This window comes from Crassostrea angulata, chromosome 8 (assembly GCF_025612915.1).
Source record: "Crassostrea angulata isolate pt1a10 chromosome 8, ASM2561291v2, whole genome shotgun sequence".
Taxonomy (NCBI): Eukaryota; Metazoa; Mollusca; class Bivalvia; order Ostreida; family Ostreidae; genus Magallana; species Magallana angulata.
The window spans coordinates 37,933,912-37,960,273 of NC_069118.1; the positions used below are offsets into that span (position 1 = coordinate 37,933,912).

General features: G+C 33.4%; 1 protein-coding gene across 1 annotated transcript; it reads left to right on the forward strand.

The window, feature by feature from the left end:
- Window positions 1-17,110: 17,110 nt before the first annotated feature.
- Window positions 17,111-20,414, forward strand: LOC128160457 (cytochrome P450 7A1-like). Its single transcript, XM_052823777.1, has 4 exons — window positions 17,111-17,392; window positions 17,783-18,708; window positions 18,831-19,009; window positions 19,141-20,414. The coding sequence occupies exons 1-4, from the start codon at window positions 17,313-17,315 to the stop codon at window positions 19,426-19,428; spliced, it is 1,473 nt and encodes a 490-aa protein (XP_052679737.1). The 5' UTR covers window positions 17,111-17,312; the 3' UTR covers window positions 19,429-20,414.
- Window positions 20,415-26,362: the final 5,948 nt, after the last annotated feature.

Consider the following 26,362-nt stretch of genomic DNA (forward strand, 5'->3'; position numbering starts at 1 on the left):
CATTCGTGAGGTTTTTGTGTTTTCCCTCGTCATAATTTATACTTGGAAATCGACACTATAACGATATCTGCTTTCTATAAGGATATGACTTCATGGATTGATCAAAGAGTCTCATGTAATTGTGTATACATGATAATAAAGGTGTCAATTGCTCGCTTCCTCATTGCGAAGGTCGTTTGCAATTGCTATCACCTATGAAAAGTTAACTCCTTAAATATGCTTTTGGTTTGCTCTGTATTCGAACGATGTCAAACTTTCACCTATTAGATTAATAATAGATAGAATTGTCTGAAATGTTAAGAATGATCTCCTGTGAAATTTTAATATCCTATTCGGGTGTTATTTTGTGTTTAAATGACGGTTGTTATTTTTTTTTGGTTACATCATAATTCAGGGTTAGGTGAACGTTTCTGAGCTCTTGTACATTTACATGCACATTAAAAATTACCAACATCGTGAATTATGAAAATTACAATGCTTTTAGCTGTAGTTTCAACTCGAACAATTATGTCAAGGTGGGACGAAACTTCCTTCGCCCAAGAACGGTAGTTTTAACACGGTGACCTATTTGTGAAAAATCCACTTACGTACTATCTTTGGTAACTAACCTACATTTTGTGATAGTCAAGACATAACTTGGTCAGATGCGCCGTCTTAGCATGAACAATGCACCTTGCGAAGCTGCACATTCAGTAAAAGTGCCTTTGGTTCCAAAACCAAATGGTGCTTTTGATATACTTTATAGCATCTTTTGCCCCATAGACATGTTCACTTTATGTGCATTTTGGATATGACATCGAAAATGCATGTCCTTGCCAATGCCGTTTGACATTGCGTTACACGGTCTTGTCTTGAAAACTCGGTCGCACTTATGAAGTGTTTTAAAAGGCTCTGAAGTAAGCCTAAGAAATGGTATAATTTCTCAAGGCTTGACGTTTTGTATTGTTAATTTTTACTATTTCGATAATAACTTTGAACAGAACAATTAAATTTTTCATAGGACTAATTAGCAGGGGAGTCACGGTAGTAGATATCTGTCCGTACCCCCCCCCCTCCGTCTTAATGATAGTAATTCCATGTGTCGTTAGACAAAAGAGTTCTTTAAAGACCGTATCAACTCAATGCTGTAACACGATGATACATTGTAGTATCTTCTTAATCAACAAATATTCCTCGAAAAATGAGCCATCGTGAATATCATTAAGTGGTTATCAATATATAATTCAATACCAAGATACACGTACAATGTATAGCTGTAGATTGAAAACTCCGAAAATGAGGGTGGGGGCGGGGGCGTTCATAGTTATGATGAACAATAGTTTCAATTTGTTATATATAAATTTCCTGTAAACCACCATGAAATGAGTTAGCATTTGGTTTAATATTCCTGTCAAGTATATTTTTATTTATTACCGAGAAAATAAGAATTTTAAAGCCTTTGTTTCTTCATACACTAAAATACACACTGTTCTGATTTTTGGCCTCGATCGGTTTTGATGGGCATACCTTTGGGGTTCGATTAATAGAATGATAATGAAAAGCATGTTCAAAACTACACATACCAACCGTAATGCTCAGGTTGGGCAAAGTTCTCTGACTCAACCGGTTTCTAAATGACTAATTGGTCATGCTCCGAGAATGCATTTGGTGAATATCTAAATAAATAATGCTTTCAAATTGTTTCAAAATGACCATGTTAAATAGATGAGCAAATTTTCAGAAGAATGAAGTCAAACTATTGCACTAAATGGTACAATTATGTAGAATCAATCTATTCTATTTTAGTTTTATAAGTATAAGTAGGTGATCGATATACCTCATCTCGATGCACCGTTTTGGTATTATTATCAAAGCATTCTCCAGTCCGGACATCTATACGTGCGCGTATCGTATTTTAGAATATTTGATTTTTAACAAAACGTTTGACGTCATCATTATGTGTCGATTTCATGTAAAGAATAGTGATTGGTCAGACTATATTTTTTTTTAAATAAACGGTTGAAGGATCTTAATTAAATATTGATTAATAAGCAAATATTGCAAAAATGGAAAACGGAACTCCCAAATTAGCTTCAGTTACTCCTAAAGAATCCGATCGACCTCGTTTTTAGCACGTTGTGAAGGGGAAAATAAGATGCCCCACAATTTTATGAATGAATGGAAAAGACCGATGAGAAAAAACGCCAAAAAAGTCAACATGGCTATTATCTTTCGATCAATTACATGGTTAGGTTGTACGTCGTTCCTCTAAATCATCAAAGGAGCAGCAATTGTATCGATTTAGTCTTCTCAAATTGACGTTAAACTGTTAATCTGCTCTTGTTCAATCATTTCCTGAAAATTGTCAATGAAGAAGCTGTAACGTTGACGCGCGGATTAACAATCAGAGAATCGAACTTTTAACGATTGTTTCCCAGCAACGTCGGATGGAAAAAGGGAAGAAGGCGGGGGTTTGGGAAGTATTTCTGAGTGGTGTGGCGTAGAAGCCGAATGACCCCCACAGTTTCAAATCTTCCAGGAAACCCCCTTTTATATTGCGACTGTAGGGATGGGATTTACAGTTTAAGGGTTAAGAAACAATTCACTTCCGGGGAAAATTTACAGGTGCAGTTGAGAAAAAGGACGCCATGCCTATATACATGTAACTTTGGTATTTCGATTGATAAGGTTGATCAATGGAGGAAAATGCAGTGGGCCGCATATGTCCTCGAACTCAAACAAATAACAATTCATACTTGAAACAATGTTCATAAATATTTAATGAATGAAATCGAGCATCTATTGCCTTTTACTCGATAAACGTAAAAACAATATATTGACAATGACTAGCTGCATATCATGTTTATTTTTCGGGGGAGGGATAGATTCCGATAGAGTTTCAAGGAAAAAAAACACCGGCCTTTTTTCTTTCTATACAGTTCGATCTTTTGTTGCCCATATACTCCCACTAAACTTCTTCAAATCGATTCTAATTACAATTCTTCTAATTGATGAATGCGAACTGTAGTCGACTTTAAGCCTAATGTTCATCGAAATCCTTTTTGTTTTCATTGATAAAGGCACGTATACATTCTAAAGAAGAATTTTAAAAATGCTTATAAAAAAAGTGAAAAATGATATTATAATTCAACAAGGTTTGTTATTGTTGTCAAGCAATATAAACACATTTTTTTTAACTTTGATCTATTTTTCATCAGTGTCAACTTTAAAATAAAGAAATATAATACCTTTGAACTTGCCTCATTTATAGACAGAAATTGACAACAGATTAAACACAAACAAATAAACATACGGTTCCCAACAAAAGCGGAAGAAGAAATGAACAAACGTTCTAAATTCTTACCCCTCAAGATTATTTCATTATTTTTATAAAAAGAAAGAGAAAATCTCACGTGCTTATTGTGCGGTAAGAATCTTTTGTTTCGAAACTGTGTTAGTCATATCCCGAGTCTTTCACCATTTAAACACCTTTTTAGGTTCGATTTATTTTTATTGCAAGTTATTTTTTTTAAATGAAATTTATTCCTTTTGTATCATAAGTTACAAGGAAGAGCGATACAAACCATCTTGTTTGTACTATTGGGATTCTTTTTCTTATATAAATGAACATGACGTTCTTTAGCGTGCTAATACTAACCAATTTAATTTCACAAATAGTCGAAACGTTCTTGTAAATGTGTATATTTTATGTATATTCGTTTCCAGATGCATCGTCTTGATACTGTAGATTTCATGTAATATTTCACATTTCTGGCGTCAGCTAAACGTTTTGCGACAAGAGGTGTCGTTATTGCTCAGTAACATGACAAGGGGAGACAGATCGCAGTCATCCTTGCTATCTATGCTACTCCGGCACCGCGTGGAATGTCAGGAATTCTTTGTGCAAAACTTTTACACAGACCTCAGGTTTGAGAGAGAGAGAGAGAGAGAGAGAGAGAGAGAGAGAGAGAGAGAGAGAGAGAGAGAGAGAGTAACGCTACAATAGTGGTGTCTGATAATCTTTTGACCCTTTTCTCTACTGAATACACCTCCATTTCCGAATAACAATACGCAAATATTAAAACATTTCCGGTTTGACCTATCCATATCGGTAGTCAGCTTCCGGTATCTACTTGTTTTAAAGATGGGTCGACTATCTCAGGTAAAAAAAAAAAAAAAATCTTAAGATAAGGTTGTATATGAAGTATCATGTAACAATTGATCAAGAAAAGGTAGCCTTATGATCTATTTGAGATCCGGAATAAGGATTGTTAGCGAGTTAGCGAGAAACGTCGATAGTTGTCGGAAACTTGATATTTACACCTATCGAATGGTTGTCCAAAAGATGTTTTTAAGTGTATATTAACATTGTTTGGAATAAATCTTTAAGTGGGTTACATTGATAAGTGATCCATCCGTCTTCTGATTTCTGATGGGAAAAGACACCTATAGACTATTTCTGTGTATTACAGGGCATTTCTAGGTATTTCGGGGATTTTCATTCACTTGCCCCGTCTGTGTCAACAATTAAAGTACATCTCAAGATCGGCCTTTCAAGACCTCAAAACTACTGAAAGGTGATAAACCAAAATATTGACATCTAGACAGTGATTTCAACAATAAATCTTATTTGATAGTGGATAAAAATGGGTACAAATATGAATGACACCGCATTAGGAAGTGAAAGTTTATTTATTTTAGCTCTGAGCTCAATGGCTGAAGTGTTTATCATATTGAGACCTAGTCCGATTCTGTCCGATTTGATGTTTGGGCTCCAACCAAGGAAAAACGTCATTACCACCTCAAGATGAATTAAGTTATGTATATCAGATGAAGCTTTAATGACCACAACAAAAAAAGAGCGCCATCATTATGTTTAATCACAAGGCCAGGTCGCGAAAAGGTGTTTCAGAAGAAATCGGGATTACACAAACTGAAATCAACCCACATGCTTCCGATTTATCAGAATATTTTGTCAACCATGTTAATTTGGGTTTCCATTGATATTATACTCTCCTTTTTTTCTGTTTGCTTTCTAATTACATGAATGTTTAAACGGAAATGAAGTGTGTACATTTACGGTTATGAGTAGTAAATCTTATAAAAGAAAAAAATCTATTTTTTAAATACTACCTATGTACAAAAGACGCATTAAATAATGAGGAGATTTAAATGTCTGATTTAAGTAGTAAACGAGAAGTCATTTACGCAGGTATCTGACTTGATCCGTGTAATCGAGTTGGTGGTTTCTCTCTCTCTCTCTCTCTCTCTCTCTCTCTCTCTCTCTCTCTCTCTCTCTCTCTCTCTCTGTTGTTCAAAAGCGACTTTATCGTTCTATAATTCTATAAAAATCAAAACATTTTGAGCATTTTTGTTTTTTCTTTTCAATAAACAATGCAATAAATGCAATAAAGTACTAATTAACGAGATAATTAGATGCAAATTAGTACTCTTCGTCAACCACTTCACGCTTGTTAACATGTGCCATTAAAAAAAAATTCAAATGGACCGTAAAATCAGAGAAAAGATAAATTTAAGAAAAATAACAATTGAATCTCTAACTTACATTAAAGTAAACTAAAAGTACAAGGTCCTGGAGCTAGATAATCGCTTTGTTTGTTACATGGATGACCTTATATTTAGTTACGTACATGCAACAATGCAGGTGAGTAAACAAAAATTATAATATTTCATTTTGTTTTCCTTGATTAGATTAAAAATTCTCAACGTCTTAGCATATGTATTTTCAATTTACAATTAACAAATTGGTACATTTCTTATATTGTTTATTTTGAATTCACACCCTCGCAGTCAATATAAAACTTTCAATATGACATTGTAGTTCCGGTATCGTTTCTGGGTCTTTTGATTACCTTTATTATCCTTAAAATTTAATTCTGATCAATTATTAAACAGCAAACTCTATTGCCTTGTATGTGCAACTAATTCATATCTTTATTTGTAATAATATAATGTATTTTTAAATATTCAAATCGGAAATGTACGTAAAAAGAGATAATGCATGTTATGATAACATACAATGATAACATACCATTTTTCTATAACCCTTTTCCATGAAACGTCACCTTGACTCTTACATAACAAGGATTTAATGAACATAAAAAATATTACATTCATATCGTACCATTGTTCTCATACTACATTGTATTTAATATAGTTAAAAAAAATAAAGACAGCTCTACGTTCTTTTATTCATACTTGCTCTCATGTACATGTATATATGATTACATGTACCGTATATGTAGCGTAGCGTAGCGTCGCATAGCATGTAGCAAGGCTACACGAAACAATTCGGCGCATGTAATCGTTGACATTTTCCTCGTGTCTGGCCTCCCGAATTGTCTCTGTGAAGGTGAACTAGATTCTGCTGCAATGACTCCTTCATGGCATATGCCCAGAGAGACAATCTGTAACAACTTATGTCTCCTGATTACTAATTCTTATTGTTGGGGTTAGTTGTTTGTTTATTTGCTTGCATTTTTTTTACTGCCGTTGTTGGTGTTGATGTTTTAATTAGGAAAAATCTTGTGTAGAATGGAATAATTTCAAACGAGAAAAAAGTGTGTGGTGGTTTTTTTAATCGCATCATTCAAAAGGCAAAAGTATTTTTCCAAGTAAAGGTAAGCTAAATTTTTTATTTACTTTCCGTTCAAATTTGGTCTGGATTTGTGTTAAAGCTGACAAATCGTGTTTTTTTTCCCTAAATCTTTTCTTGTAAAATAAATAAAAAGCAGACCACAAAACTAAACTTGGCACGCGGTGTGGGGGAATTTCCAATTCCGTCACGGCTGTCCAGGCGTCTGGTCCCCTGCAGGAGTCAGGGCTATGACATTTTCACATATTGAATTCCGCAGAAATGCAGAGGCGCATGCATAGATAGAATTCATTTTGTAAATGGGAAGTTAAAAATATCCTTTAAGTATGCTTTGCCGACACTGACACTTTAACTCTACGAGGGGGGACTTTCCAAGCGGTCCAAAGAAAATGGTATAAGGTGGTTGTTCAAAGGTAGTAAATCGACTAAATATCCGGTATTCTATGCGCGTCCGGAACAATTATCTGTAAAAATTAACCCCGTTTGCAATTAAGACCATCATTTGTAACAGTAACGTGGGAATTTCTAATATCCGTTTACTTCGGGTTTTTTCTGTATGTTATAATTTTTGTTTCACCGATATTGACTTTTACTCCTAGAAGTTGGGATGCACAACATCCACGCACGTAACATTGCTCTACAATATATAGGAAATTTGAGGGACCCCCAACGAGTCTTGGAATATGAAAAGCACAAAAATCTCTGATTGGTCTTAATTTGCCAGAAACGAGAAGAAACGGCAATTCCGGAACTCCTGTTTGTATCACGTACCCTTCGCCGGGGGATACTGTGGCGAAACAATCACCTTAAAATCAATGTAAACTCGGGCTAGTTACGCCAGCGATCGGCGGGAAATCGTAGACTTGACGTCAGCAGCCGGGAGTTGTAATCTTTCGGTAATTATTATATAAAATATTAAACTTCCACTACGTAAAATTTGAAGTATTCCAAAGTTTGCCGGGTCCTTCAGATTCCACGGCTTCTTAGGAATCCAGCAATTGCATTGATTAGATCGGGAAAGTGTTAACACCGTGTCGAACAATTAGCATATTTGAGGCGTTTTATCTTGGCATATGGGGTGGCTATTAAAATGAATTGAATTGCTCCTCAAACTCGGGTTGGTTGCCCCACCGTGTTTGTTTCCATTTCTTGTGACGTCAAAGTCCGTACTTTAGCCAGAATATATTACAACACGAAAGATTTAAACAACATGGGATTTCGCGAGACTTCCTTCTCCCGCCAAAAAAAATGTGACATGGGATCACGTGATCATGCAAACTATGCACAGGGAGTAGGGTGATTTCCGGTAACAGGTTTAAAGGCCCTAAAAAGATTACCTGTAATGTTTGAATAGGGTTTATCACTCTGCTATGATTGATGCATCCTTGTTTGAATGGAATGCAAGGTTGAACAGTCGCAGACAGTCTAAAAAGAGAATTCAAGATCATAAATTTGTTTCTTTGCTGACATGGCATTTTATTCACAATGGACGGCTCTCACACCTACGCCATTGGTTTCTAAATACGTTCATCAGACGCTAATGTTGCAAAAAGTATTGTTAATTAATTTTTTTTACAAGATTCCAATTAATAAACCGTATAGAAGGAAAACATGAATACCAAAAAAGGGGACTTGTGTAATATACATGTATTTATGGCAAAAAAATGCATGCAGGTGTATGCGTAGTTTTAATTTCGTACCATAAAATCTATTTTGAAATGCAGACATATAGACAAAAAAATACCTCGAACTTCAATTGAAACATTTTTGCATTTCATATACTCTTGCAAGCTGCATTTTTAACCTTGGATATTGGTTTTGTTTTTCATAACAATATTGCATTTGTGTGTCGCATTTATGCGTCAATACACGTGATGGGTTTTTTCTTTGCATGATTTTCTATGCATATAAATATTGATTAAATTCAGATAAACTTTTGAACTAGGATCTGATACTCCTCATAAACAGAATGAAATCAACACAAATATAGCAGCCTTTGTAAAAGAACAAAGGTGTCTTTTCTTTTCCTCCTTGTTCCCTGCACCCACGCTAATTCTGCATGCAATCGGCAATGGCACTTTTACATCTATGACTTTATGAGTTATACTACAAGGGGACCCGGCAGTTCGGTACCGTAGAGCCAACCTTTGTTATTCTCTTATTATGACCTCAAAAAATAGGAGGAAACGAACAATATCAGTCGCATCTAGAAAATTAGTGTATGCACAATTGCTAACAGGGGGTCTCTGAATGGAGTTCGTGAAGTTTTTGGTTGTTTGCTGTGTTTTTTTTTTCTCGATTGAGCATACCGTGAGAAAAAAGAAAATCACTTTCATTCAAAACTTCGTTGAAAAAAGTCGATGGAATTGTAAATGTGAAAGGCGAGTGCCTCCCCCTACTGACTGTGACAATTAGCAGAATAGTTTAGGGAAAAAAATGAAGCCCTACCCCTAAAGTAATGACGTAGACCGGGGAGGGTGCCCGAGCTGTCTAGTCTACAGATTGCCTACACTGACGTTTTTCTACGTCACTTTCAAAATTTTGAATAATTAGATTTATTAGCCCCAATAATTGCCTACTAGCAGGAGTTATAATTAAAATGCACACAATTGCACTGTTGCGGATTCTTTTCCTTTGTTAAGTAGGTGGAAATAAGCATAAATATGTAATCTGGAATCATGTCTTGATTTTAACAAGCAAGCATTTTAGATTTTTTTTCTAAAATTATGCATATGAATTTTGGAGGTTATTTAATAGTAAAATTATGAAGCGCTTTTGTCTTTCTCAAAATGAATATTATTTGGTTGAAATATATCACAGATTCTCAAAAGGGAAATTTCTAAATGTAATGCTGGTGTAGCGAGTGTTTAAATATTTGCCAATCCAAACGCTTAAATTTTAATCAGTTGACTTTTTCCGTATCATATTTCGATGTACATTTGGATAATCATGATTTTCATAAAACTTAACTAGATAAATAAAAGAATAAATTCGTTAACTTTAACGTGTCACACAGCAATGATACAACAAAATGCAGATGAAGTAATTTCTGTTAAAGAAGAAAACATTATACATGAGTTTCCAGCGTTACCTGAAAACGAACAATTTACAACTTATTGCAAGCAAAAGCGTTTGCAAAACTTTAACTGTTTCTCAATGAATTGTAAAAATAGAAATACGACATAGATATCACACTCTACTGCTCAAGGCCAAAGGCGTCAAATGAATTACAACCAGCCGACAATTACCATATAAAGACATTACGATTAGCCCATCATTCTACGGTTTTACTCGAGTGGTTGTGAGAGAATGCCGATTGATGTTACTTTGTTACTTAGATCAAGATTTCGCCGTCATTACCATATCGATTTCAACAACAACACGTCATCCGATGACTTCGGCTGTTTACGGACATGATCGGTATTGTCCGTCATTGGTCGGAGGGAAACGAATCACTCGAGATCGTTGTTTACAATCAGATCGGAATTTGTTGTACGCGTCATGTAGCTCTTTGCGTAAGTGGCCTATCCACTTACTGCGAAAGAGCGACACTGATTGACAGAAAACTTGAAAAATTTAAGTTAATTTTTAAAAAGCAAACAAATAAACTAACAAATAACGTGTAAATAAAGGTAAGCAGCTGTCAATGCATGCGATGTTGGAATGTAAGATGTGTTACAAGTATAATTAATAAAAAAAAAACCCATTATTAATGTTTACAGCCTGGCATTTAATTAGTCTCATATTTAATGCGCAAAAGAATTGTTCCATTTTCATGAATGAATCGGTTAAAAGATTCAATATACACATTGAATTTTTTTAAGAGTAAACTGGTTTTTAAAACCAAGTTGAATTTGATGAATGGCTCCTTACACAATTAGCTTATTTTACACACATCAAATAGCCTCAAACCTTAAAAAATGACATACTATCATATGGCATATGAAAAAAAAATAATGTGTTTATAGTTTTGAAAAAAATAATTACATTGTTTCTATATGACCGCAAACCACTTTGACAGAATTCGAGAATGAATCATGGGACCAGCGTCTCTGTATATATTTCTCTTCATTACATGTCTGTGGTTTTATTGATGAAACCTTTCACATGATTTATAAAGTGTGTTTGTGTATTTTCACGTTTTCCGTTCCTACCATGCACGCATTTTTTCTTCTTTGAATGATCAATGATCAAGCATGGTTTCTAATGTCGTAATGTCTTCATATGGTAAAAAAAATCAATTAAGCAAGATCAATGTACCAATATACATGTTTTAGTATAATAATGTTATGTACGTTTTTTTTTTCGTATGGAGTTAGTTAACGAAAAGAAAAAAAAAAGAATTAAACTATTACCACCTCTCTCTGTCTTATGTACTTTTGCTATTGAAATTTTCTCCTTGTTCTTTGTTGTATACACTATCATTTTTTGGTCGGCGTTTCGAGAAACAATGTAGGCTAGTAAATAACTGGCGAGTGAAATAAAGTGAATTAGCAAAGAAAGAAACTTGGCCCTAGGAAATGGGTCAAACTTTGGCCAGGTTAAGTTTTATTTTGTCTGGTTAGCTGACCGATATGGTATTCCTAATCAATGGTTAAAGCACTGTCTAAATGTTAGCCAATGTATGACGCTTCGGCGTCAATTAAATACTTGAGTTTTCTGTTACCTTGCAAGGTGATCAAAACGGTTACGCTATGCAGACTACTTCTCCATCTTGGCATTTCCGAGAAGTCAATTGCTTGATAAACGTTGTCTTGTTAAATGACGTCAGAGCGATTGTTCATACCCAGGTCGTATTGCTCTTCTCCAGGGGAGATAATACCATTTGGCGGCATTTCGTAATTTTTCAGACCATTCTTACTGTATGCAGGAGTTAAGGAATCATGGTGACCTGTGATGATGGAAATAAAATCAGCGATTTTTTTAAAAAAAATATTATTTATTAATTAATCTTTTTTTTTTATTATCATTTTTTTAAATGAGCGTCAATTTGTTTTTAAGAAAAATTTAATGCAAAAGAATTTTTAACACATTCAAGTTCGTGAAACGTTTAAATGTTAAGATTACTGTAACATTATTATTTTGATTTTTGCTGTTAAAAATAATAATTTAATTTATGATCATTTATACGTGTAATAAAGAAATATAACCCTAAGTAATCATCAACCTGTTTTGAAAAATTGTGTATTCTTTCTATTACAGCTGTATATTGTCATATCATTTTATCTTTATCTTTATAGAGTTTATCTTTATAGAGAAATATTTATTGTAAATTCTAAAAATGAAACAACATAAATTGAAAAAAAGTTGAGTATCCATTAACAAAACTTTATTTTTTTCCTTTGCAAAAGTATATTCAAAATCGCTATTAATATTTCTAATTTCAACGAGAAAAAAAATCCTATTAATATCTCTTCAATGCAATTTTCTCAACATTTTGAAAGAACACAAGAAAGGAATTGCACCTTAAGCAATGTCAAGGTTACATGGTAAATATTAACAGATTCCCTCTTTGAATTTGAATTCTTGATGTGACCAAAATAAGACTTTGATTGTGTACATAACGAATTAAAGAGAATATAAGGTGTGTTGTAATTAAATTTGTTCTCACAAAGACATATTTCATTTCATATCTGTCTAATTTGCAAGCTGGTGTCAAAGATTCAATATTCATTTTCATTTTTTCATTCTCAATATGCCTTTATTTTTTTGCATTCATTTCAATCAAGAGCGATGCATTCAGAGTAATATGTAATTATACATTCAAAAGTGCACGTCAAATCTTTTATGCCTATGCTTTTTTTTCTTCCACTGGTATTTATGAAAGGTTTTTTTTAACATCGAATTTTTTCACAAATAGTATGATAAATTACACAATATAAACAAAGAAATTCCAAAGAATGGTTATGAAAGTAAATTTTCACGCCCAAATTTGAGCTAATTTTAACTTTAACGAGAAAATTGAAACAAATTTACAGACAGTTAGGCTCAAGACACGAGTTTAGCACATTTTTTTTTACAAGTTGGAATTCACTGGAGTTAGAATCAAGCTTCTGACGTTGGAAATCGTTTGAAGTGCAAATTTTTCAAATAACTCATGAAAAGTTTGAAATTATCAGCATTAATTGAATTGATTAAAACTAGCAGTGCTCTCCCTTTGTTCGTGGCTGCATCTCGTGGTATCTTACGTTAGTAATCAATATGATGATGTATACAATGATACACTTCCTTTCGACCTCTCACGGAGTCGTCAATTTCCGAGCAACGTCTCTTATAATAACATTCGCACGCGATCATTAATCTTCGTCATAGATCGGTATTTTCCGTAGATCAGTAAGTATTTCCGAGAGTCTGTGTATGGATTTGAGTCACAGCGGAGCGGCCTTGAACGAATAGAACTATACATAAACACAGTGATACGACAAAATATATTTACTCCGAGCCAATCAGTATTTTTGAATGTATTAACTTGAAGCAGAACTTCATGACTAAATGAATTCCATTAATTGGCCACCGTCCAATTAATGTCAGTTATCAGCGACTAATTTTAGACATGTATTGAAACTTGTTGTGTTGGAAAGGAAATTTAACTAGCTTGTTAAATTTTGCTTTTAATTGATTTGCAATTAATCTTTTCCCCGATCTAAGAACCATGAAACTGAAATTATCAGAATGAGATCGAGAGTTGGCATGTTGTCATTTTATTTGTTTTTCCGGTTTTCTAAAACGGTCAAGTATTTACTATGTATATATACAAATAATCAAGTATATATATATATATATATATATATATATATATATATATATATATATATATATATATATATATATATATATTTCTGTGTCTCCTGTCCGAAATATCTACATTGCAAAGAAAGAATCATTGCAGCTATACTATAAATGTTTACTTTCAAATAAGTGATTAAGGGAATGAAAATGAATTAAATTATAATACCTCAATACTCAACATGTGTTGATAAATTAAGGGAAAAAAATCTTTTTTTCAAGTTCATTTTTAAAGTTGGTTGAAAAAAAAAATTTTGAGAGTGAAAACAAATGTTCATATTCAATTTTGTCTTTTCATTAAACTTTAGACTATACGTGGCTGTCCTGCCATTTTTTTAGTACATGTATTTTTTAAACCTCAGATCAAAGAAGAGTTTATCTACAAAGTATATATATCTAATGTAAAATCAAAATCCTTAATAAAAGAGAATGCTAGTAAATTTAACGGTGTTCGTTCGACAATTATGACTATTGTTGTAAATTTTTGTGAATTGAAAATTTATTATATGAATCAATGATATTTCCTTAGTACACAATTTCAATTTTATAAACCCCCCCCCCCCAAAAAATGGATAGCTACTCATCCTTCAAATATATTCTTCCCATCTGTCTAATAAATTTTAAGTGCACCGTGATTTTGGATTAAAAAAAAAAAATAAGAAGCGGCATCTGTACTCTAGTCGCAGACCGCTGTGTGACCACATTGGGTACACATGACGTCATTGCCAGCGCACACCATCGTTCCACCGTTCCGTGGGGTTGAAATCATCAAAGAGACTTCCACGCCGCGGCTCTCGGACAATCTGTTACATTGTGCTATTACGTGCATTTAATCGATGACTAAAAAAAAAAATCTTTTAACTGCTACTACGACCAAACGATAGAGTGAAAGAAAGAATTAAAGAAATTACACTCATACACAATAAAAAGATTCTGTAGATAAGTTGCCTACATCGCTAATCGTCGATATAGCTCGTTTATCGCAGAAAAGAAAACAATATAGGGAGGGAGGATTTAACAAGAAACCCTTGTGTTGTGCTTGATTGCTGTGGGGGTCACTGTGAGAGAGGGGAAGGGTAGGATTACACTATAAAGGCGGGGGTGGTGTATTAGTAATACTAACGGTTTATTGGTGTGATTTGTTTTTATTTTCCCTCCTGAATCAGCGAGGCACAGATAAAAAAAAATGATGAAAAAAAAGCCTTGAGATATGAACCCCCGCAAATAAAACTCTGCGTGATTTCATTGGGGGAAAAGTAATTGCGGAAAAAACATAGCGAGTGAGTGAATGAATGAATGGGAAACTGAAATGCGGAAATTGTGTGTACTGTGTTTATGAATGAAATTGTTGTTGATACAGCCTCAAGTTCTATTGACGCTTTCTTCTGATGTGTTTCAAATTGTTTTATAAATTAAAAAAAAAAAAACACACATATACACAAGGGAATAACACGTGGTTCAAATAAACGATCACGATTAATGCCAATGTTTGATGTAATATATACATACATATATATACACAGGTAAAAACAAAAATACACAGGTAAAAATGGGACAGGCTTAAACGTCTACATGTGCTTGACCCCAATAGAGTTTTCCTTGTTCTCGCTCCTGGGGGGTTGTCTGGAGGGTAAAATTCACACCGTGAGGCTTTGCGGGAGGGAAGAATGAGGGAGAGAAAGAGTGAAAGTTATACACTTCTCCTCGAGACTCCTTCTGATAAAAGTACATCGATATGCAGGTGATATATCCCCGGAACAACGATATTGTATGAACAATCGTTAGGAGCCAAGATCAATTCAGAAATAAATCTAAGGCATCAGATTTGTTCGGTTATTTCTGATTTCTTCATGTCGCAAACCCCCAGTTTTGCAAGTGCCATTTTGGAAGTAAGAAATTTGAAGACAGGGGATTAATTAAAAAAAAAAAAACCCTTGCAAACAAACATCAGAATATACAGCATCGCCTTCTTCGTAAATTCCCTATCTTCGCCTCGTTATTGTGGAAATAAAGAACTTCCGAAATAAATCAGTTTCCCTCTATTGACAAACTCATTAAGCGGTCGTAGCGAATGAAAATTTGTACGTCCTTGAATATTTTCACTCGCTCGTGCATTATAGAAAAAAAGTTTACTTTTCGCAACATATTTTTATTTATAAACATGATGTACAAATAAAAATAAATCAATAGGGATTTTTCAACACAGGGTATGTATATATGTTGAACATCTTGTATCTTGTATACTATAATCGATTAAAGCCCAGTGCAAATTTGGACGACAAAGTGTTTAGAGGAATTTTATACAACAAATCAATCAGGTAGAGCTATTATCGCCTCTAATTTCTAAAAACATATTCCTACACAAATTCTACGTTAAAAACGTACCAAACACGCTTAAAAAATATTTAAACAGAAAAGCATTCCATATTGATTAGATACAAAAAATGAACAGATGTTCTGCAATCTGAAAAAATTACGAAAGATACTTTTGATAAATTTCTCGTGACTTTTAAATTTCACAAAAAATAAATTGATCTGAAACAAATCGTTTTGAAAGAAGTTTCAAATAAATAGCTCAAGCATGTAGTAATTATTTATATTTATATAATAAATATTGCCGGGTTTTGATATTCGTACAGTTAAAATATCAAACGAAAAATATTTTCTGGCGTTTAAACATTTAAAAAAAAAAATTCTCCAAATTTACATTTTATAAAAAAGGTAAAAAAAAAAAAAAAAACAAATCAAATTTAAATCAAAATCTTAACAAATGCAGTGATTTCATTGCCTTCGAATCCTTACCAAAGAAAAAAAATGTTGATAGCTCAGATTGATACACAAAGCATATCCTTGCGGAGATAGAGACCCCACTGCGAATACACATATACATGAAATACACACTAGAGTAGCTACAACAATAAAGTGACAACCCTTGTGGATCGGAGAGAGCTAGATAAGAACCGCCCACCAATGGGAGGAGCTTATACTTCGTGAAAAAATATAAAATGAAACACGCGATTGGGAAGTCTCATACTTGGCTTTTGAGACAGTAAGTTTCACCTCTCTAGAGAAAAAAATAACAAAACTTACAGTCTTTTTAGAACATGTGGACTTTATTTTATAGTTTTGAGTGTCTATCCGATATCAAAATGGACTTTAAACTATTCGTTTGGGAGTATAACGGTAGCTCGGTCGTAGACTGGCTTTTTACGGCGCTTGACAACACGTGTTAAGTCGTGTTACTTTCATTTTGTGCGGAACTGTGCTCTTCCGATTTCTTCCCTCTCGAGGGTTATTTCAAATCAGCTGATAATTTTTTTCATTCATCCTGTCTTGTATGCGTGAGATAGCGACAGGGTTCATAGTGTCAACAGTTCCGCGTGCTTCGACTGGCTCAAAATTTTATTTCCGGGGTTGACTTTGGAAAATACTATTAAACAAAAATCGAGAATTTTCAATAGCACAGTTTCGATATTTGGGGCTATGAGTAATATTTGAAAATATGCAATTCGCGTCTATTCTTAGGGCAATACAAAAGTCCACATGTCTAAGCCTTATCGAAATATAATCCTGTAAAACGATTTGTGCATAGTTTAAAGGATCAATTGCAAGATTAATTAATCGTTCAGCACAGGCATTGCCTAAAGTTTAAATATAGAGTTCTTGTAACCATGTGATAAAGCAATGATATGATTTTAATACTAATGTTGATTTTTTGTTGTGTTTCAGGTATTTAACGAATTGACGTTTACCGAAAAGGTTGTGATACTACAGGTTGTACTGCAAGTTGTAAACAACAGTACCTCTGCATAACAAAAAAGGACAACACAAGGAAATCAACAGCAAAACTTTCAGAGTTTTTATTTCAAAAAGGATATTTACTTTACAAGAACTTTGAAACAGTTCAACAAGGAAAAAGAATCCAAAAAAAATGATTCCAGTTAGCGTTTATATTGGAGCCCTCGTTGTGGTCCTAATAGCAGCTTATTTCAAATTTCTATTCAGAATACGGTAAGGGTCTTTTTCTTATGTCTTGCAATTGGAATTGTAACTTTAAAATCTTTTTAACTGTTAACATACTTAGATTAGATGAATACCACGTGTTTAATTGCTTTTGAGTACCAGACAGGAAGACATTTTGCTGGATATTCATATCGTGTCATTGGCTAGGTCCTTCATAATTTATCAAAGATTTATGATTTCAAAATGCTGTCATTTCAACAAAGACCAGTTTTCGCTTTTTATAAGAGATAAATCAAGCCCGAAACAGATAGCTGACGTTGAGTATTTTAATCAGTGGCATTACAACAGCATGGCTAAACATCTTCTGCATAAATTTTCTGTGTTGTAAAACTGAAATAAATGATGACTAATTCATATTTCTTTCTCTTTGTATTACAGGAAGGATTCCGAGCCCCCTATTCCAAAAGGTCATTTTATATGGGGAAATGGCGAACAGTTTCATAAAAACGCCGTGCAATTCCTCCACAACACACAGAAAAAGTTAGGGGACATTTTTACAATTCGACTTTTTCATCAGCATTTGACAGTTCTTATGGACCCCCACGCATACGACAGAATGGTCAGGGAAAAGAATTTTGATTTCGATGCAATCCAGCGACAGGTTAACCACAATGTTTTCAGCTTCGCTCTCACAGATGCCCGCAAAATGATCAAAGAAGCCGGCAAGACCGTGAAGGGGCCTTACCTCAACAAAGGGATGCATCAATATGCCACATACCTCAACGAAGCTTACGTCGACGTCAACGCAAGAACCGAAATGGATCCCGTAAAGAGTGACTGGCATACTGATGGACTTAGATCATTCAATGCTAAAACCCTTTTCTCAGCTTTATTTTTCACAATTTTTGGAAAAACGGAACAGGGAACGACATTTGAGCCCAATACAGTTTTCAAGCACTTCGACGCTTTCCACAAATACTTCAACTACCTCTGGCTGGGAATGCCCGTGAACATGTTCCCCGAGGCTCTGAAATCCTTGAAGTTTCTCTGCGCTCAGCCCTGCTCACAAGACTTACTGAAGAGAGAAGATCTGTCCGAATACATCCGATTTTCCATGAACTTCATGTTGGAGAATGGTCAAACTGAGCAGGACATCATCGGCCACAATCTGGTGTACCTCCACGTCAACTACAACACCTTCAGGATGGCTTTCTGGGCTATCTACAAATTGATGGAGCACCCGGAAGCATTGGAAGCTCTCAGGGCTGAAGTACAAGATATCGTAGAGAAAAGAGAGGACTCTGAAAACGAAAACGGAGAAATAGAACTATCTTTGGAAGATGTGGATCGCCTTCCTATTCTTGGTAAGCAATCACCATGAGTTTACTATTGCTAGACATATTCTGCATTTTTTGGAATCAAAAATTGATTCAGAAGATTTGTTCCGGGAACTGTTACTTATGATATTTATTATTTTACATTACAGACAGCATCACTAAAGAAACTCTAAGAGTGTCTGGAGGAGTTTTCATGGTCAGATCTGTTGCTGAAGATACCGAATTTGAGACGGAGGAGGGCCGAAAATACAGTCTGAGAAAGGGAGACAAAGTTGCCATGTACCCACCAGCAATCCACAAGGACCCAGAAATCTTTGAAAACCCTGATGTAAGTGTGATATTAACTCTTCTTGTCATTAAAATACACTTACAATAAAAAAAATCTTGATTCATGCAAATGAGAATGGTCGGAACATGAGTAATGCATATCTAATAAATCTCTCTTTTTGTCTCTTACAGGAATACAAATATGACAGGTTCGTTGATGCCACGTTCTACAAGAATGGGAAAGTTTTGAAGAACCCAATCTTGGCATTTGGTTCTCTATGTCCCGGCAAAAAATACGCCCTCTGCCAGGCAAAATGGTTTATGCTCTCCTTGGTGAACGCATTTGACTTTGAGCTTTGCGAAGGAGAGAAAACGGAATGTGATATCAACTATCATGGACATGAAATTTTACCACCAACCAATGATGTTCAAATTCGATACAGAATACGAGAGGGCCACAAGAAATTAATATTCGTTTAATGGACAATTGTTTCCTTAGTTCAGTGGTTGTGTTTAAATTATTTATTGACCAATTTGTGTATGAGAGAAGGGATGAATGAAATGTAAGCGACAAGGTGAGTGAGTGGAAGAAAGAATCAGTGAATGAATAGACGAAGATAGTGTGTATTAAGGTTGTGACATATTTATTTGCCAGTTAAACTTACAGTTGTATTATGTATTTTCGTATTGCAGGTCCCAAATAATTTTGTATGAAAGTTTTCAGCGAGAATGAAAAAAAAGAGGATCTCATTTGAATCATTCATTTTCTTCAACTGACAATTTTATTTTCACCTTCATGTTTTGTTTGCATGCGTTTGAGAGAGTAGGCATTTAAGCATAATCCCAAATTTCGATGTTTTACGGGTAAATGTGCAAATAAGGTCTTAGAACAGACAGTTTACTACAAGGATTGAGAGCAGATAGATGGTGTAGTTTTTTGAATCTCCACAATGATAGAGAGTTCAATGAAGGAATCTCTGAAGTATTTTTTTTCTATTGTCTCACGAACGTTACAGAACTCAAAGCAATTATTGTCCCTAATGTGAACGTGTAGTTCGTGTAACAATGATGATAATTGATTATTATAGATATGTCAATTTTTGCCAGTTAAAATGTTGATACATTTTTTGTGATGCCATTGCAGACACATTTGAATACTTTGCATCAACAAAGTCTTTATTTTTGTATTTCACAATCTGACCATTGAATAGTGATGGTGCCAGATTTGTTGTGTAAATTTTTATGTCATGCCACATTTTCAAACATGATCCTAGATCCTTTGTCATGTTTTCCACCATTTGTCTCCACATATATATAGCATTTGTAAAAATATCATTTATTTATTTTTTAAGTTATTGATAATTTATTTGAACGTCCAATTTGAAATATGTAAAATCCAAGGTGCTTATCAACCCGTTGCGGTTGTTACAATTTGTTATAAATAAAATATTGAAAATATTCAACAAGTCTTTATGTTGCATTTGAACATGCTGTATAGAAATAGACAGAACTTTACACTGAATAGACAATTTCAAGAAGAAATGTCTAGTACAAGGGAAATTATTGGAAACAAAATGAAAATGGTAACAAAATGAGAAAAAGAAGAAAAAAGATGTAAAATTAAAACCAGATGAAAGTTCATAAAAAGGAATATAAACTATTAAAAAAAATCTTGAAAGTATAAAGACAAAATACAAAACTGAAACTTTTGCACAAAATATCAAACATAAGGCTTAAAAAAAAAAATAAACAATTAAACCAAAAAAAAAAAGACGAAGCAGAAGAAGAAAATTTTTTTTTCGAATGGTTAAACTTCACTGCATTAATTTTAAAAAAAAAGAATCGTGTTTTGTTTACGTTCAAGACGCTTTTGAACATATTTATGTTGAGCATTTTTATAAATATTAAATGACCAACTTTCACACATGTAGCTCAATTTATATTAAAAATATGTTCCCCTTTAAAACTGTTTGACATTTTGCTTTGAATACAAGCTTACACGTATGATAGTTTACGTTTTGCAGCGTAACATTACACTATTTCTCGTTAATAATGTCTATAAATAATACACATATTTACTATCACTTCATCGTTACTTGCATTTTTTTTTCATTAAGTGAATAAAAAAAGTCGAGTTAAACAATCACCTGGAAGATTTAACAATAACATTATGATAACATCATCATATCTAAAGTAAGTTTATGCTTTAGATGTATTTTACCAAGTAACCTTTCGCAATTTGCAAAGATTTTTAAAATTCTTATTTAACTCTTAACGGGGGTGGGGGGGGGGTGATATTTATCTATGGAAGATTAATTTCGATTACGTAAAAAAATGTTTATATCTTAAAAACTGTTTTAGTTAAAATGTACATCATATATATTTTTACCTAAATACATATTATTCTTAAAGTGCAAAATTGTGTTTTAGACTAAAACACTAACGGATTGCATTCTGAATATAGCCAATTTTAAAGGCAAACCGAACAATGAAACCTATGAGAAATAAAAATGGTTTTGGCAATCAGACAATTTTCCTTTAAAAATGTTTAAAAATTCAGAGATTTCAAAAGAGCGACAGTTTAATTGTTCTGTGTAAATATGAATACAAAATAAAATAAGTTATCATGATATACACAGCTAATTCTGTATTACAAATCGCTTTACATTCGACAGAAATCATTTTAAACACCAATAAAAAATTATGTAAAAATTTCTCTAACATATTTACTAGTTTATTGCGTCCCAAATCGCAAAAAAATATTCTAAAAGTTTACATCACTGCATACTATCAGACAAGTTTTTTTTTAAATGAAACAAAATCAACCTTTCTTTTTAGTTATTTAATCTTTTACTAAGTCATTATATACAAAAATAAACACAAAAATGCATGTTATAAAAGCGACAGAGTGGGATATATTATGTTATTTGTTTACTCTGTTTCCAAAGTCAACTATTCACTATTGTTTATTAATTCATAGGCAACCTTACAGTAACTTTTCAAACGAACCGCAATCCGGGGCATTGTTTGACCAAAGTTCGTCTCAAGCTGTATAATAGTCGGACAGAATTTGGACCCGAATCTCTTGTTATGTCTTTCCTCATGAGAAAAATTCGTCTGGCGAAAAGGGCATAAACCCAGGACAGGTTCTTCGAGTCTTTGAATTTCCTTCGCAGGCAAATGTTACCAATCAATATTAATTAAAAGCAACGATAAGGATTTTCTTAAACAAGACTGTTGTTAAAGAACTAAAGGTAGAAAAGGTGTGTCCGTTTTATCGTTCAGGTTAAAGGGGTTGTTTTTATCAAACCAAATTAAAAGATGTCCTTTTATAAAAAGGTACTGCAGCACACAGAAAAAGTTGTTCACATCGATTTTCATGATTCTCTTTTTTCAATCGAAGTGCGATTTATTGGAATTTATTTTATTTATGTTTTGTCCCAAAGAATTTCAATGTGTCTGCATTCCAAAATAACGATACGATCTAGCGAGATCATTCCTTTTTCGTGGTTAAGGTATTTCAAACATGGGAAGCATTTCTCGATACCCGACTCAACACACCGGTATGCTTTGGAGATAAATGCTGTAAGAGGTTGTAAAAAGTGAGAACTTTAATTGTTTTTTGTTGACAAAACTGTCATTAGGATGAATAATTCTAACAATAGACCTTAGACACATTGTATTACAATTTCATTTAATTGGTAAAGGTGGAGATCGCCCATATTGAGATCCAGAAAAGCGTGTAATGAATTCTTGCTCACTACACATTCTTTTAATTGTCTTCAAGTTTTACTTTTTTGTATGTTTCTGCTTTCCCATAAGAACACAATTGGCTTTAAACTTTCAATTGTTTCTCTCTCTGCAAAATCTCCTGATTCCAATCATTTAAAGATCTTTGATAAATGACTGGAAACCTCTAGATATCCAAAAGAGATACGAAGTTGAAACCTTGTGAAATTCTAATCAAACTCTATATCTGTCTGAAAGAGACTTTGTACAAACACAACCTCTGGTCCATATACTTGCTTTTGACTGACTCCCGTTCTTCTAATTACATCTAATACGTTAAATAAGAGAAAAGGGAAAACAGTCTGAGCTCGTATAGGGACCGAGGTTTAACCATCTGGACTGACGGGGGAAAAGAATACGAGAAAACTTGTTACGATATCGCTCCAAAGAATTAGCAGGTCTTTGACCAATTATCGGTGTAATTTCAGACACACAAGAAAAGTGAAATATTTGAAACCTTGACTTTTTTGCTTTCCTATTGAAGTTTTAAAGAAGGGGGCTTTAATTTTACACAAACACGAATGTTTAGGAGACATTTATGACGAAAATGGTTATAAGAAATTAGGAGACATGGATGTACTTAAGATGATATCTCTGAAAAATAACTTTCTGATTGATCTGATAATGTCATTCTCAAGTCTGAAGATAAATGTGCAAATTTTGGGGGAGAATTTTTTTCACCAACAAGAAATAATGCAATTCCGTTAAACGCTAATATACATTTGCATTCAGCGAAAAGTCTATGCACGTCGGTATAATAAGCATGTTAAAAAAAACTGTAGAGTAAAAACAAAAGATAATATTATAAAATGAACTTTAGTCGTCTAGCTAATTAATTACGCTGTTCCAATGCATTCACTACTGCATGTCAGACAAAGGTTTATTACTGCATTTCTTAACAAGTGTCAGTTATTGAGTTGTCCTTTAAGGTCGGCTCAATTAAATGCCAATTAATTACTGAGCTAATAACTTTTTAAAACATATTTCCGTAGACCCCTCCAGACAAATTATAGTTTGGTAAAGAAAAGTCTGTTAATATGGAAAGATCGTTCAAAGTGAAGAGGAAGGACTGAGCCAGTGTCTTTGATCAAGTTTGGAATATTCATAGATCTGAGAAATATTACTTTTTTGTGATTCTTTTATGGGTGTTTTCACACGATGGAATTTGAGACATTCTAAACAGTGGGACTTTTCAAGGACTGGTGCCAAGAAAGATACGTCTCCAAAAGGATTTTAACAGACAGATTCTTCATAAATATCCAATAACTATATTAATTACCTATCAGGCCTGTGTTTTTAAAATATGAAGCTGTCGGTTTTTAATGGGTTTGCTAATCATGGTTTTTGACAAGGCAACCTGTCCAAATAAGAACGATAGAAAAATATAGATATATATTTGCCTACTTATGTTTCAGAAAGAGTTTGATAACACTTATTATTATAACAATGAAGGTGACTTGACGCATCAAATGTACTGTAAAAAAAAATACACAAAAGTACATTGATAATAATGATAACATAAAGCCCATGATTGTGCTCACGTGGTGCCTTCTTCTCATCAATGTTTTTCTGAATCTGAAGTTTTATGAATTGAATTCAAAACTTGTTGTTTATTTATGAATTGTATCTTTCGTTTTCTTTTGATCATTATGTTTTCCATTCAGACGCTGTTTAAAGGATTGTTCAAGTTTTACTGTGTATTGTTTTCATTTACATCAGCTGGTTTGTACGTTATCAAGTTAAAGATGTCAACAAACAGGTGAAAATGCACAGGAAAAATGTAGAGATTGCATAACATGATTCAAGGTAAAAGCAAAATGATTCAAAAACCGTTGTTCACCACAAAAATCTTCAAATAAGCCGATTCAGACAACATTGATTAGAAAACATCTTAAGAACGGCAGAAACATCTATGCTGTTAAGATATCTGATTTTATTTTTCTTAGAATGACAAATCATCAAATTTTAACTTTATTCGAGAAGTCAAGTGGTTCCCGTCTCAAAATATTTGAACGATAGATAAAACACATTAATGTCTTGATCCGAATTAAATATTGTTTCTCATTTGGTCGCAGTTCACGTGTTTTAAAATGCATTAAATTAAATTACCGTAGCACGCGGATTAGAAAACGATATCATTTACAACTGTGCATTTTCAAACTGCTTTAGGATATAAATGGCTTGTTAACATTCATACAAAGTTGCACACTGACGAAAAAAATTACAACATGTCTATTCTATTTTAATTCTATTTCAAAGATGTGTCCTTATGATATGTTTTGGGGTTTTAACTTGCGTCGGCAAGACACCTGCCAGACGGGTGAAATAAGTAGATCGCTATCACCAAACAATGGGGACAATATTTTACTTTTGACAATGCATCGAAAAAGAAACGTTTATGTATAAGTGCACTTTCTCCAATTTTCAAAGTAATGTTTATTTTTTCTGTCTTTTTAAATCTGTGTAATCACCATAACCTGCAGTTTTCTTCTGCTTAAAAATTGCATCTATGGCGTCAATATTCACGATCATGCATTTTTTAATCAACGACACGGGAAAAGCTACAGGATGTTTTTTTAATGTTTTGATAGCATTATTCAGAGAACATTCAACACGAAAGTTTAAATCACAACTGTAATTTCCACAAATCATTTTCATGCACTACGTCATGAGAGAATTTTAGCATACTCACGTGCATATCACTATAATATAACATGAAAATTTAAAAATTGAATTCCTTTTTTAACATGAATCTTAAAGTTAAATTTTTACTTCAGTTGTTCTTCATGAGGATTTTATTTTTGGTTCTACTAATGTTGGTGTTTGAAAATTATAACATATAAAATAAGTATCAAAATCATTTTGCATGATTTTCATATGATTTTTTTCCCTTTTAAATTCAAACGAGTAGTCCTTCAGCGTATGTAGGTGAAATTCACGTCAAGCAAAGATTCTTCTGAAGTTTACACCGTTGTTTTACAGCATTACGTTTTGCTTAATATATTATTTTTCAGTTTTTTTTTTAGATCTACAATTGGAACCAAACTATACGTATCAACAAGTTAGGTTGACTGACTAGCTAAAACTACAAGGGTTTATGATTTTGCAAAGGGTATAAAGAGCATAGTTTTGGAATAAAAATCTGAAAATTATTTTCAAATAAGTAACAAAAGAATCACTGAATGCAACGTTTAACATTAACAAATCCTCCATATTAATTTGTGTCTGTTTTTTGCCACTTAATACAGAGAGTGTAAAACGTATATTATGTTTTAAGCTAGGTAGGTTACATGTATTTAAATCACCTTACTCGTTAAAACTTACTAAGCAAGCTGATAATAATGTCTCAGCAAGGCGGTTTCCACATCTGATGACCAACATGCAGAGTGATATCAAAATGGCATAACAAGGTATGAAGCCTTCTAATTATGGACACTTTAATTACCAATTTGAAGCACCTTACCAAACGATGTTAGTAACAACCAAAAATATAATATAAGTTTCGTGGCCAAATCAAATCAATTACTTTGGGTAATCAGTAATATGCAATAATGGGATGAAAACGTCGTGATTACTTAAAACAGCTATTTCATTACTGTCAGAGTTTTCCGGATGCCTACATTCC

Coding starts and splice junctions, on each gene's coding strand:
- LOC128160457 (XM_052823777.1), top strand. CDS start 17,313: ATGATTCCAGTTAGCGTTTATATTGGAGCCCTCGTTGTGGTCCTAATA. Junction 17,393..17,782: donor AAATTTCTATTCAGAATACG/GTAAGGGTCTTT, acceptor TTTGTATTACAG/GAAGGATTCCGAGCCCCCTA. Junction 18,709..18,830: donor GGATCGCCTTCCTATTCTTG/GTAAGCAATCAC, acceptor TTTACATTACAG/ACAGCATCACTAAAGAAACT.